The sequence below is a fragment of the Nematolebias whitei genome, chromosome 12, assembly GCF_014905685.2.
Source record: "Nematolebias whitei isolate Nwh7 chromosome 12, NemWhi1, whole genome shotgun sequence".
NCBI classification, from domain to species: Eukaryota; Metazoa; Chordata; class Actinopteri; order Cyprinodontiformes; family Rivulidae; genus Nematolebias; species Nematolebias whitei.
In genome coordinates, this window is record NC_056509.1 from 47260849 (window position 1) to 47272938 (window position 12090).

The window sequence follows — 12090 nt, forward strand, 5'->3', positions numbered from 1 at the left end:
CCCCGACACACCTGAACCCTGACATACCTGAACCCCGGCACACCTGACCCTGACACACCTGAACCTGACACACCTGAACCCCGACACACCTGAACCCTGGCACACCTGAACCCTGACACACCTGAACCCCGACACACCTGAACCCCGACACACCTGACCCTGACACACCTGAACCCTGACATACCTGAACCCCGGCACACCTGAACTGCGACACACCTGAACCCCGGCACACCTGAACCCCGACACACCTGAACCCCGACACACCTGAACCCCGACACACCTGAACCTGACACACCTGAACCCTGACATACCTGAACCCTGACACACCTGAACCCTGACATACCTGAACCTTGTCAATGGGACGTCACCACGGCTACAAAACCTCTAAAAACAAACTGTTCAAGCTGCCTCCAACAGGACGGTCCAGGTGTCTCCACCTGTCTGCCTGCTGTGGGAGGTGTAGCACTTTCCAACATGGCGGCCCTGCAGTAGGTTTGTCTTCTTCCTGTGGACGAGCTGAGATCTCTGCTGCCTTCAGGTCCAAGTAGAGAAAAAACAGGAACTGCAGCAACTTTGGAAACTTTTTTTGGAAGCGTGACGATCCTCAGTTTGGGTCACGTGGTTTCTGTTTGGGTCACGTGGTTTCTGAGAAGCTCCGAAGTGTCTGCAGATCTCCCAGCGTCACTGTGAGCTCCTCACACTTTGAACATCTGATGGACGAACGGTAAGTTCTGACTCAAAACACTTTATGGAGTTATTATGGATTAAAAAGATGATTTTAGTTTCACTTTGTGTAAAAGCCTCTGAAGAGGTTCTTGTCTGAGGAGGACTTCAGTCTCATCTGGGTCCAACAAACTGAAACAAACAGTGTTCACTTTGTTTCAGGGTGAACATTATAATTATTTAAGGTTATTTCAACCAGCTCCTGTCACATTTTATATCTCACCAACTGTCAGAGAGCAGTTATTGTGAGACGGAGGAGTTTCCCACCAAGTTTCAGTTCTGCTTTATGAGAATTAACTTCTTATTTAGTGTTGAATAAACTTCTTAAATCGATTTATTTTATGTGACTACAACAAACTGCTGAATGTTTCCAAATGAAGTTGTTTAATTGAAGCAAACTCTTTCAGCTCATGGTCTAATGCAGAAGAACCATTAAAACATATTTGATCATCTCTTCCTGCAGAGATTATAAGAGATTAAAAACTGATGTCTACATTAACTACAGCCTAATCTTTCATTGTAAATTTATAATCCTCAGATAATGTGATGTAAAAATTATTTAACGAGTAGCTATCTTTGATTTTATTTAATAAGTTTAACAATTTATTACCATAAAGCTTTATAATATCATTTTATACAATGGCTTTTGGACTTTTGTGACTAATGGAACGAACGAACAATTAATTTAAAACTCTTTTACTGCGGATCAATCAAAATAATCTGAAATTAGAAAAATCTTTAAGCCTTTTGTTCAGCTCTTATTTTGAAAAGGTTTGGACATTGTCTAAAATGTGAATAAAAACAGAACACAACTATTTTAAAGTATCATAAACCCATATTTTATTCACAGTCAACCCTGGGAAACATTTAAAATGTTTAAAGTGAACAAATAAAATATAATTTGGAGGTGATGGCAGCAGCACGTCAGTCAGAGGGTTCTTCAGGAAGATGTAAAATCAGCTGATTCATGTTGTCCGTGTGAACTCTGCAGAGTCGAAGGCGGCGCTCCCTCTGAGCCCGCTCTGCGTTTGGACCACCAGAACCACAGCAGAGTCCAGAGGTGAGCCCAGGGTCCGTGTGTAGTGTCACAGAACCGCCAGGGCCTCCAGTCACAGATCTGTCTCTTTCTGAAGAACAAAACTGCAGGAACCACACGAGGGCGGACCTGAACCCAGACCCAGAACTGGATCTGGACCTGGACCCAGCTGCAGGTCAGGGGTGAGCTGCTCGTCCATGGAACCTCCTATAGCTTTTACTCGTCCTCCTCCAGGAGCAGAGTAAGTTTCTTCAAACTGTTTGTGGTTTTATTTCTGTGGAAACAGCAGGAAAGCTGAAAAATGAAGAACTTGATTAAATTAGTTCATCGTTGACTCGTTAACTGATTAACAAACAAAACAGAAGCTAAAATCAGATAATTCATTGCTTCATATCAGCTAAACTGTGGCTAAAACTAAAAACATCAAACTTGTAGTGAAAACTTAAAACGAGCAGAAACCGACAGCCGAAGCTGAAGTTAGTAAAATTGTTCCGAAGCTAAAATGATAAATATGTAGCTAAAATATAAAATTTCTTAACATGACAGTAGCTAAATGCTAAAATGAGCAAAACGGTGGCTAAAAGAAGCAGAAGACCAAAACAGATGTTTTTGAGGATTGCATTTTTGTGGAGATGTTTGTAAACATTTAAAAAGTTTTAAAGTTAAAATCAGTTCTGACGGAGCTGAAATTATTTAAGAATTAAAATATTAAACAAAATGCAGAAGAAATTTATAAAAGTTATTTTACTAACAATTTAGTGATTGTCACAGCCGGAGGCCGTGCACGTTCATGTTTCTGCTCCTGCAGGATCAGATTATCGTTAAAACACATGTGGCTTTGTGCAAAAGTCCTGATCCGGTCCTCTCCAAGCAGCCTCTGACCCTTTGACGTGGTCTGGACCAGAACTTCATCACTGAAGCTCTTTCAGGGATTTTCTTTGGACTTCGGCTGCTTTTCACTCGTCTTCAGTTGTTCCTGAACATTTTCAGATAAATGTTTGTTCGGCCACTTCACTCTGACTTGGGTCGGTTTCTGTCAGGATCCATCAGAAGCCGGAGCGTCCTGAGCTCAGCGGGGCGTCGGTGGACAGTAACGTGTGTCTGAGTCGTCTCATTGAGTCCAGACCTGAAGGGTAAGGAACTGATGAAACACTCTGAGTTCTATTTGTACCAAACGGCACCTTTAACAAACTACATGTGGTGGTTTTTGCAGCGTCGTCCAACACGACTCAGAGCTTCTGGATGGTAGCTCAAGTCCAACAGGTCTGGAGTCCATTTTCTTGGTGAGAACCCGTCTTCGTCACGAACAGAACCGAACCGTTGTTATGTTTAATAAAATCTGATGTTCAAAGTGTAACCACGTTCAGCTGGATTCAAACGTTCTTCTGTTCCAGCTGCTGGAGGAACTCATCTGCAGCTTTGTGAGACATGAGCTGAAGAAGATCCAGGAAGTTTTGGGTCCAAACCAGCCAGAACGTTCAGGAGATCCGAGGGAGGATGAGGAGGAGCTGAGTGTTGAGGAAGAGGAGCAGAGCAGAACGTCTCTGATGAAGATCGTTGTGTTCTTCCTGAGGAAGATGAGCCAGGAGAAGCTGGCTGAGCGTCTGCAGAGCAGTACGATTCATCTGGAACCAAAGCGCTGAACTTCACAGAGACACAGCTGAAAGAAGCACATACTAGCTAAAAGCACGAGCCAAAAGTAGCAGAATGCTGGCTACAAACTAAAAGTGGCAAAACACCAGTTAACTAGTTGGTTACTAGTTATGTTCACACAAGTTAAAGCTAAAATAGCAGAACGGAAACTAGTAGCCAAACTAGAAAAAAAAAACCTAAATCAGCAACAAATTGGACAAAACAGCTAAAAGCTAACTAATCAGCTAGTTTCTAGTTAAAGTAGCAAAACAATAGCTAGAAGCTACAAGTAGAGAACTAACTGAAAACAGCTAAGGTTAGCTAAAAGCTAAAAATACCCGAAGGCTAGTTAAATGTACCACAAGACTAGGTCTAAAGCTAAAAGTAGCAAAAGGACACCTTGAACATGAAGTCAAGTCAAATTTATTTATAGAGCACATTTAAAACAGAAACTTTGACTCAAGTGCTTAACAATAAAATCACAGCATCAAGTAAAAATTAACACGATATAATTAAAAGCATCAAAAAATAAAAACGTAAAAAAACACAAACACAATGAGAAACAATGGAATAATAAATCAGATCATATTGTGTTAATGTAGCTAAAAGCTATCTTAAAGCCAAAGTAGCAAAAGCTTAACTAAAAGCAAAAAGTGGCAAAAGGATAGCTCAAGCAGCAAAAGGCTAGCTAAAACCTGAATGTAGCAAAAGGCTAACTAAAAGCTAGAAGTACTCAAAGACTAGCTAAAAGTAGCAAAAGTCTATCTCAAAGCTAAAAGTACTCAAAGACTAGCTAAAAGTAGCAAAAGTCTATCTCAAAGCTAAAAGTACTCAAAGACTAGCTAAAAGTAGCAAAAGCCTAGCTCAAAGCTAAAAGTAGCAAAAGCCTAGCTCAAAGCTAAATGTAGCAAAAATACTAGCTAAAAGCTGAAAGTGCAAAGGATTAGCTGAAAGTTGCAACAGACGGAGCACAGAGCCAGCAGCTGAAGCTAAATTCAAAGAGAACCAAGTTTTTAAGGAACTCGAGAGATCTCTACGTACAGTACATCTATGAGGAAAATATTTGTAAATGAATAATCGGAAAATTAAAAGTTGGAAAAAACACAAGTCAGAGCAACAGACTCCTGAATGAGCTAAATGTTGTGATGTAGGCTAACGGCTACAGTTTAATAAAGTCTAGAGAATTAGCTGGATTGTAAAAATCATCCGTAGATTTCCTCTAATTGTAAAAACTCGACACGTTTCTGGTTCATTTCTCAGGAGCTTCATCAGCAGAGCGTCAGAGAAAACATCAGCTGAAGCTGAGGAAGAGGTTCGAGTGTGTGTTTGAGGGGATCGCTAAAGCAGGAACCCCGACTCTCCTGAACCAGATCTACACAGAGCTCTACATCACAGAGGGAGGAACCGGAGAGGTCAACGAAGAACATGAGGTCCGACAGATCGAAGCAGCATCCAGGAGACCACACGGTCCAGAAACAACCATCAGACAAGAAGAAATCTTTAAACTCCCGCCTGGAAGAGATGGACCGATCAGAACCGTGATGACAAAAGGAGTCGCCGGCATCGGGAAAACAGTCCTAACTCAGAAGTTCACTCTGGACTGGGCCGAAGGCAGAACCAACCAGGACATCCAGTTCCTGTTCCCGTTCACCTTCAGAGAGCTGAACGTGCTGAAAGAGAAAAAGTTCAGCTTGGTGGAGCTCGTTCATCACTTCTTCACAGAAACCAAAGGAACATGGAGGTTTGATGAGGTCCAGGTTCTGTTCATCTTCGATGGTCTGGACGAGTGTCGACTTCCTCTGGACTTCCACAACAACCAGATCCTGACTGACGTCACAGAGTCCACCTCAGTGGATGCTCTGCTGACGAACCTCATCAGAGGGAACCTGCTTCCTTCTGCTCGCCTCTGGATAACCACACGACCTGCAGCAGCCAATCAGATCCCTGCTGAGTGCGTTGCCATGGTGACGGAGGTCAGAGGGTTCACGGACCCACAGAAAGAGGAGTACTTCAGGAAAAGGTTCAAAGACAAGAAGCAGGCCAGCCGGGTCGTCTCCCACATCAAGACGTCCCAGAGCCTCCACATCATGTGCCACATCCCGGTCTTCTGCTGGATCAATGCTACGGTTCTGGAGGACATGCTGAAGACCAAAGATGGACCAGAGCTACCCAAGACTCTGACTGAGATGTACATCCACTTCCTGGTGGTTCAGACCAAAGTGAAGCAGGTCAAGTACTACGGAGGAGCAGAGACAGATTCACACTGGAGTCCAGAGACCAGGAAGATGGTTGAAGATCTGGGGAAGCTGGCCTTTGAGCAGCTGCAGGAAGGAAACCTGATCTTCTACGAGTCGGACCTGACAGAGTGTGGCATCGACATCAGAGACGCCTCGGTTTACTCCGGAGTGTTCACACAGATCTTCAAAGAGGAGCGAGGACTGTACCAGGACAAGGTGTTCTGCTTCGTCCATCTGAGCGTCCAGGAGTTTCTGGCTGCTCTTCATGTCCACCTGACCTTCATCAGCTGTGGGCTCAACCTGCTGGAAGAGAAACAAATCAACTCTGAAGAATCAGAACCAAGGAGAGATTTATCTGAGACACATTTCTACATGACTGCTGTGGACAGGGCGTCACAGAGTCCAAATGGACATCTGGACCTGTTCCTCCGCTTTCTCCTGGGGTTTTCATGTCCTAAAAATCAGACTCTGCTGCGAGGACTTCTCTCCCAAAAACAACGTGACTCACGGGACCACCAGAACATAGTCAGTCACATCAAAGAGAAGATACGAGAGAATCCGTCTCCTGAGAAAAGCATCAACCTGTTCCACTGTCTGAAGGAACTCAATGATGGTTCTCTGGTGGAGGAGATCCAGCAGGTCCTGAGATCAGGTGGTCTCTCCACAGATGATCTGTCTCCTGCTCAGTGGTCGGCTCTGGTCTTCATCTTACTGTCGTCAGAAGAAGATCTGGACGTGTTCGATCTGAAGAAGTACTCTGCTTCAGAGGAGGCTCTCCTGAGGCTGCTGCCGGTGGTCAAAGCCTCCAACAAAGCTCTGTAGGTGACCAAAGTTCAGAAACTCTTTGTGTCCACCACAGACTATTCATTTTAATTTCCCTCAGGTTGACTTGTTGTGACCTCTCGGAGAAGAGCTGTGAAGCTCTGTCCCTGATCTTCAGCTGCTCGTCCTCCAGTCTGAGAGAGCTGGACCTGAGCAACAACAACCTGCAGGACTCAGGAGTCCAGCTTCTGTCTGCTGGACTACAGAGTCCACACTGCAAGCTGGAAGCTCTCAGGTGAGGAAGCAGGTTTTGGACCAAGAAAACATCCATCCATCCATTTTCTTTGCCCGTTTATTCCATTTTGGGTCACGGGGGTCGCTGGTGCCCATGTCCAGCAATCACTGTGCGAGGGGCGGGGTACACCCTGGACGGGTCGCAAGTCCATCACAGGGCCACATAGAGACAAACGAGACAAACAACCATTCACTCTCTCACTCACACCTAGGGACAATTTAGAGTTACCAATCAGCCTAACATGCATGTTTTTGGTCTGTGGGAGGAAACTGGAGCACCCGACCAAGAAAACAGTTGGGATCAATTAAACATGAAGTTTGAAACTTTTTATATTTTTAGTCTTTCAGGTTGTCTGATCACAGATGAAGGTTGCACTTCTCTGGCCTCATCTCTGAGGTCCAACCCAAGCCATCTGAAGGAGCTGGACCTGAGCTACAACTACCCAGGAGACTCAGGACTGAAGCTGCTCTCTGCTCTGTTGGAGGATCCAGACTTCAGACTGGACACGCTCAGGTACAAAAAACGAAACGAGTCATTTTATTCAGCGTTTAGTTTGAACGATGCCAACAATAAGACTGAATGCACCGTCTGCCTGCTGCATCTACTGTACCATACGTTGCCCCTTTGACCTGAACATGATGAACGTCCTCACTTGATTTGAGGCATGACCCTCTGCAAAAAGACACGGGAGTCCAAAGTCCAGTGAGCAAAAAAATAAAATAAATATCAAGGTTTTCCCATCATTTTAAACTTAACAGCCTCCTTAATCAGCTCTACCATGATTTACCCATGTCCTAAAATAATTGAAGACGTGTAGTTCTAGAGTTCAGGCGGCAGGCGGCAGTACAGGCTTTGGTAGTAATTCTTTAATAGATACAGAAGGAAAAAAAATCTGTAAAGGCACCTTCTATTAACATGAACAGACATCCTTTAAGACATCTTAATCATATTCCAGCAGACTCTGATCTTATCCTGATTCTTATGTAAATCCCTCATCCCTCATGGTCGGCTGTGGATGAGTGGTTAGAGCAGTCGTCCTTCAATGGGAAAGTTAGGTGTTCGATTCCACCAGGAGTCACATGCTGATGTGTCCCTGGGCAAGACGCTGAAGCCGTCACTGCCTCCGATGTGTGTCCCATCGGTGTTTGAATGTGATAAAGCTCTGATTATTCTTTGTATAGATCTAGTATAGAGCTGCATGAATGGGTAAATGAAGCACAGATTGTGTTGCATAGAGCTTTGTATCTCGATAAGATAGAAAGGTGCTATATAAGTACAGTCCATTTACCATTATGGGATGTTACACGGCTTCTGATAAAGTGGGTTATTTTCTCCTAAAATATGCAAAAAACATTGTTTCATAACAGGCTGTGAAAGGGTCAAAGGGTTCCCATCTTCCTCTCCTACCTGTGAGAGGTGCATCTCTGGGCAAACTCGTCTCCAGGTTCTCCACCTGACAACAGACTGCCTTTTAGACACACCTGAATCAGATGAACTCGACCAAGGACGTGCGCTTGTTGATGTCACCACATCCTTTCATTGGGGCTCCGTACAAATCTGCTCCCCAGTTACATTTCAGGAACTTCCTACCTGTTCACGCCATTTGCTCTCTCAGTTTGCACTTAAATTATTCAAGCATTCAAGGAAACTTGTATTTAACTTTAATAAATGTAGACCAGACCAGAACGCATTAGAGTCCAGGGACATGAAGTTGGTCACTTTGATGCAAAACATAAATAAACGTCCGCTGCTGCTTAACTCATTCATCTAACAATGTGTGATTGATATTGTAGAAAATAATTTCCCGTCATGCAGATGTGACCCACAGAGGACAATCTACCCCAGGATGGATCTATGTCTAATAACATCCCTGCTAACGTTGTGTTAAATGCACGTAGCTGTAGCAACACTAAGAAAACTGCCATCATTAAGTTAAACATTTTGATGATGTCACTGCACAGGGGATTAAACAAAGATTAATTTATACTCAACAGCATCTTCATGTTATTTAATGAAATAAAAAATCTACAGCTCAACTAAGATTTTATTTGGTAGAGAGCCTTATGTTCATGTCATCCACTTTTATTATAAATAAATCTCGCTGTGACGTTTTGTTCTCAGCAGAAACCTGTTTGATGACTGTTTGTTCTCTCAGGGTGGACCACGGTGGAGAACGGAGGCTAGAACCCGGTCTGAGAAAGTGTAAGTTCAACTAATGACCCTTCAGATCGGGGGTGAGTTTGACTCAAGCAGGGGAGCTCAGATATCTGGGGGCTTGTTGAGTGATCACAGGAATCCTCATCTGCTGTAACGAGGGTGCTTCTCTGCTTGGGCAAAGTTCTTGATTTGTTGGTCCATCTATGTTCTGACCCTTAGCCTTGGTCATGAACTAAGGTGAAGAGCTCCAGAGCTGCTGCTCCTCCACCTTCCTCCTCCCTCAAAAGGAGTCACCTCATGGAAACCAACCTATGGAGGTTTTCTGGTTGTGTCCCACTGGGAGGAGACCCCAGAGTCCAGGAACACCTTAGGACTCTTCTGAAAAGTGTTACGTGGGAGAGTGATACCTGGGTTTCTCCCCAGAACCTGTTACTTCTGCAACTCCACCATGGATCAGTGAATGGGTAGAAGTACATTTCCTGTTTTCAGGCTGTAGGTTTTCTATCTTAATTCATAGATTCTCCAACGTGTCCTGGGTCTTCCCCAGGGTCTCCTCCTTGTCGGACATGGCTGAAGCACCTCCCTAGGGAGGCGCACAGGGAGCATCCTTGCCAGATGCCTGAACCATCTCAACTGGCTCCTCTTGATGTGAAGGAACAGCGGTTCTATTCCGAGCTCCCCCCTTAGATGATGGAGCTCCTCACCTTAGTTCATGACCAAAGGTGAGGGTCGGAACAGCTGCCTCCAGAGTCCCACGAGCCAACAAGGCCTGATAGGACTCCTTCTTCAGCTTGACAGCCTCCCTAACCCGGGGTGTCCACTATCAAGTTCAAGGATGGCCACCGTGAGAAGCACTGACAAATTTGTGGCCACAGCTCAAGGCAGCCACCTCAATAATTGAGGCATGGAACATGACCCACTTGGACTCTTTGTCCCCCGTCTGAGTCTGGATGCCATTAAAGCTCTTTCAAGAGGTGAGTTGAAGATCTTTCTGACGGTTCTTCAGCTCCCAGCTGGAGCACCTTCCAGTACCCCCACCAAGGACTTCTTCCAGTACCCCCACCAAGAACTCCAAGAAGGCCGGACACTCTGAACTGTTGTTTGGTGCATAGGCACAAACATCAGCACATGGTCAGAGAACCCCCCCCCCCCCCCCCCCCCACCACCCCACCACCACCACCACCAGATGGTGCAGGGAAGCTACTGTCTTCTCTATGAGGCGAAAACTACAACACAAGGCACCAAGTCGGGGATCTACAAGTAGACCCACACCAGCTTGGTGCCTATCACCATGGACACCCAGAGTGGAATAAGGTCCAGCCCCTCTCAAGGAGATCGGTTCCAGAGCCCATGTTGTGCGTCGAGGTGAGCCCAGCTAGATCTAGTCAGTACCTCTCAACCTCAGACACAAGCTCAGGCTCCTTCCCCGTCAGAGAGGTCATGTTCCATGTCCCAAGAGCAGCTTTGGTAAGCCAGGGTCAGAGCACCAATGACCCCGCCTTCAGCTACTGCCCATGGAGGCATGCACCCGAATTTTATGGACCTTCCTGCAGGTGGTGGGTCCACAATTAGGCAAACCCACGTTGTTCCTTCGGGCTGAGCCTGACCGGGCCTCATGGGTAGTGACCCGGTCACCAGGCACTTGCCCCTGCCCCAGGCCTGGCTCCAGGGTGGAGCCCCGCTAACCCACATCCAGGCAAGGGACACTGAGCTCCTTGTTTTTTTTTTCTGTCCAGAAGAGTCTTTGGAAGAAGCAACACCCTAGCAGAAAAAAGTTCAACGCTAAAATTTAAAAGAAGCAAAAACACGAGCTAAAATTAGCTATGGAGAAGTTATGTGTAAATAATAGTAAATATTTAGAAAAGTATGAAAGTAACTAAACCAAAAGTCACAAGTTTTAGTTCTATGAACAGCTAAAATAAAAACAGGAAGCTGAATCGGCGATCACACAATCATTTATCAACATAAAACACATAATGGACGATATGATGAATTTAAGTGGTGTGTCAGGTTTGGTGTTTTTCTTTCCTCCATCAGATTTCTGTGAACTCGAACTGGACCCGAACACATTAAACCCAAACCTCAGACTTTCTGAGGACACCAGGGTAGTGACGCTGGTGGAGGAGAAGCAGCCGTATCCCGATCACCCGGACAGGTTCGACTGCCGGATCCAGCTGCTGTGTAAGAACGCACTGACCGATCGCTGCTACTGGGAGGTGGAGTGGAGCGGAGGAGTTTACATATCTGTGAGTTACAGAGGGATGAGGAGGGGAGGGAACAGTGACAACTGCATGTTCGGGTGGAACGAGCAGTCCTGGAGTCTGAACTGCTCTGATGACGACGGCTACTCTCTGTGGCACAACAACCAGAGAACATCCGTCCCCTCGTCGGTCCTTCACAGAGTAGCAGTGTATTTGGACTGGCGTGCTGGGATCCTTTCATTCTACAGCATCTCCAAAAACACCCTGAACCACCTTCACACCTACAACCACCACTTCACCGAGCCTCTGTATCCTGGTTTTGGGTTTCGGTCTGGGTTCTCCGGCTGGTTGGGTTCCTCAGTGTCTCTGTGTTCTCTGTAGGAGGTTTCCCTGTGGTTTAAAGGTGAGGCTGACACTGTCTACTTATAGGACTAGACTGAAAACTGTCCTTCCTGATGAGTCCTATAGTTAGGGCTGGCTTGGGTTTCCAGAGCTATCTTTTAGTTCTACTGCTATAGGCTTAGACTGCTGGAGCACAAACTGATCACATGTCCTTACTCTGCTGCTGTTTACTCACTCTACTCTCCATGTTTGTATTTGTAAATATTTCTGTCATTACGTTTTGTGTCTGTCTTCCCATTGAAACTACACCTGGACTGTAGGAAATACACCTGGACCATAGTAACAACACCTGGGCCGTAGGTACTACATCTGAACCTACACCTGGACTGTAGGAACTACACCTGGACTGTAGGAACTACACCTGGACCGTAGGTACTACACATGGACTGTAGGTACTACACATGGACTGTAGGTACTACACCTGGACCGTAGGAACTACACCTGGACCGTAGGAACTACACATGGACCGTAGGTACTACACATGTACTGTAGGTACTACACATAGACTGTAGGTACTACGCCTGGACCTTAGGTACTACGCCTGGATCTTAGGTACTACGCCTGGACCGTAGGTACTACACCTGGACTGTAGGTACTGCACATGGACTGTAGGAACTACACTTGGACTGTAGGAACTACACCTGG

At 45.6% G+C, this 12090-nt stretch overlaps 1 protein-coding gene across 1 annotated transcript; it reads left to right on the forward strand.

The window, feature by feature from the left end:
* Positions 1–2872: 2872 nt before the first annotated feature.
* On the forward strand, positions 2873–11424 carry LOC119418689 (NLR family CARD domain-containing protein 3-like). The gene is made up of 9 exons (XM_037686027.1): positions 2873–2892; positions 2973–3042; positions 3154–3373; positions 4667–6446; positions 6512–6685; positions 7025–7150; positions 7559–7579; positions 8841–8887; positions 10880–11424. Exons 3-9 carry the CDS (start codon positions 3307–3309, stop codon positions 11422–11424), a joined length of 2760 nt encoding a protein of 919 aa, XP_037541955.1. The 5' UTR covers positions 2873–2892; positions 2973–3042; positions 3154–3306.
* The last annotated feature ends 666 nt before the right edge of the window (positions 11425–12090 follow it).

Coding starts and splice junctions, on each gene's coding strand:
- LOC119418689 (XM_037686027.1), top strand. CDS start 3,307: ATGAAGATCGTTGTGTTCTTCCTGAGGAAGATGAGCCAGGAGAAGCTG. Junction 6,447..6,511: donor AAAGCCTCCAACAAAGCTCT/GTAGGTGACCAA, acceptor AATTTCCCTCAG/GTTGACTTGTTGTGACCTCT. Junction 7,151..7,558: donor GGAGACTCAGGACTGAAGCT/GCTCTCTGCTCT, acceptor ATTCTTTAATAG/ATACAGAAGGAAAAAAAATC.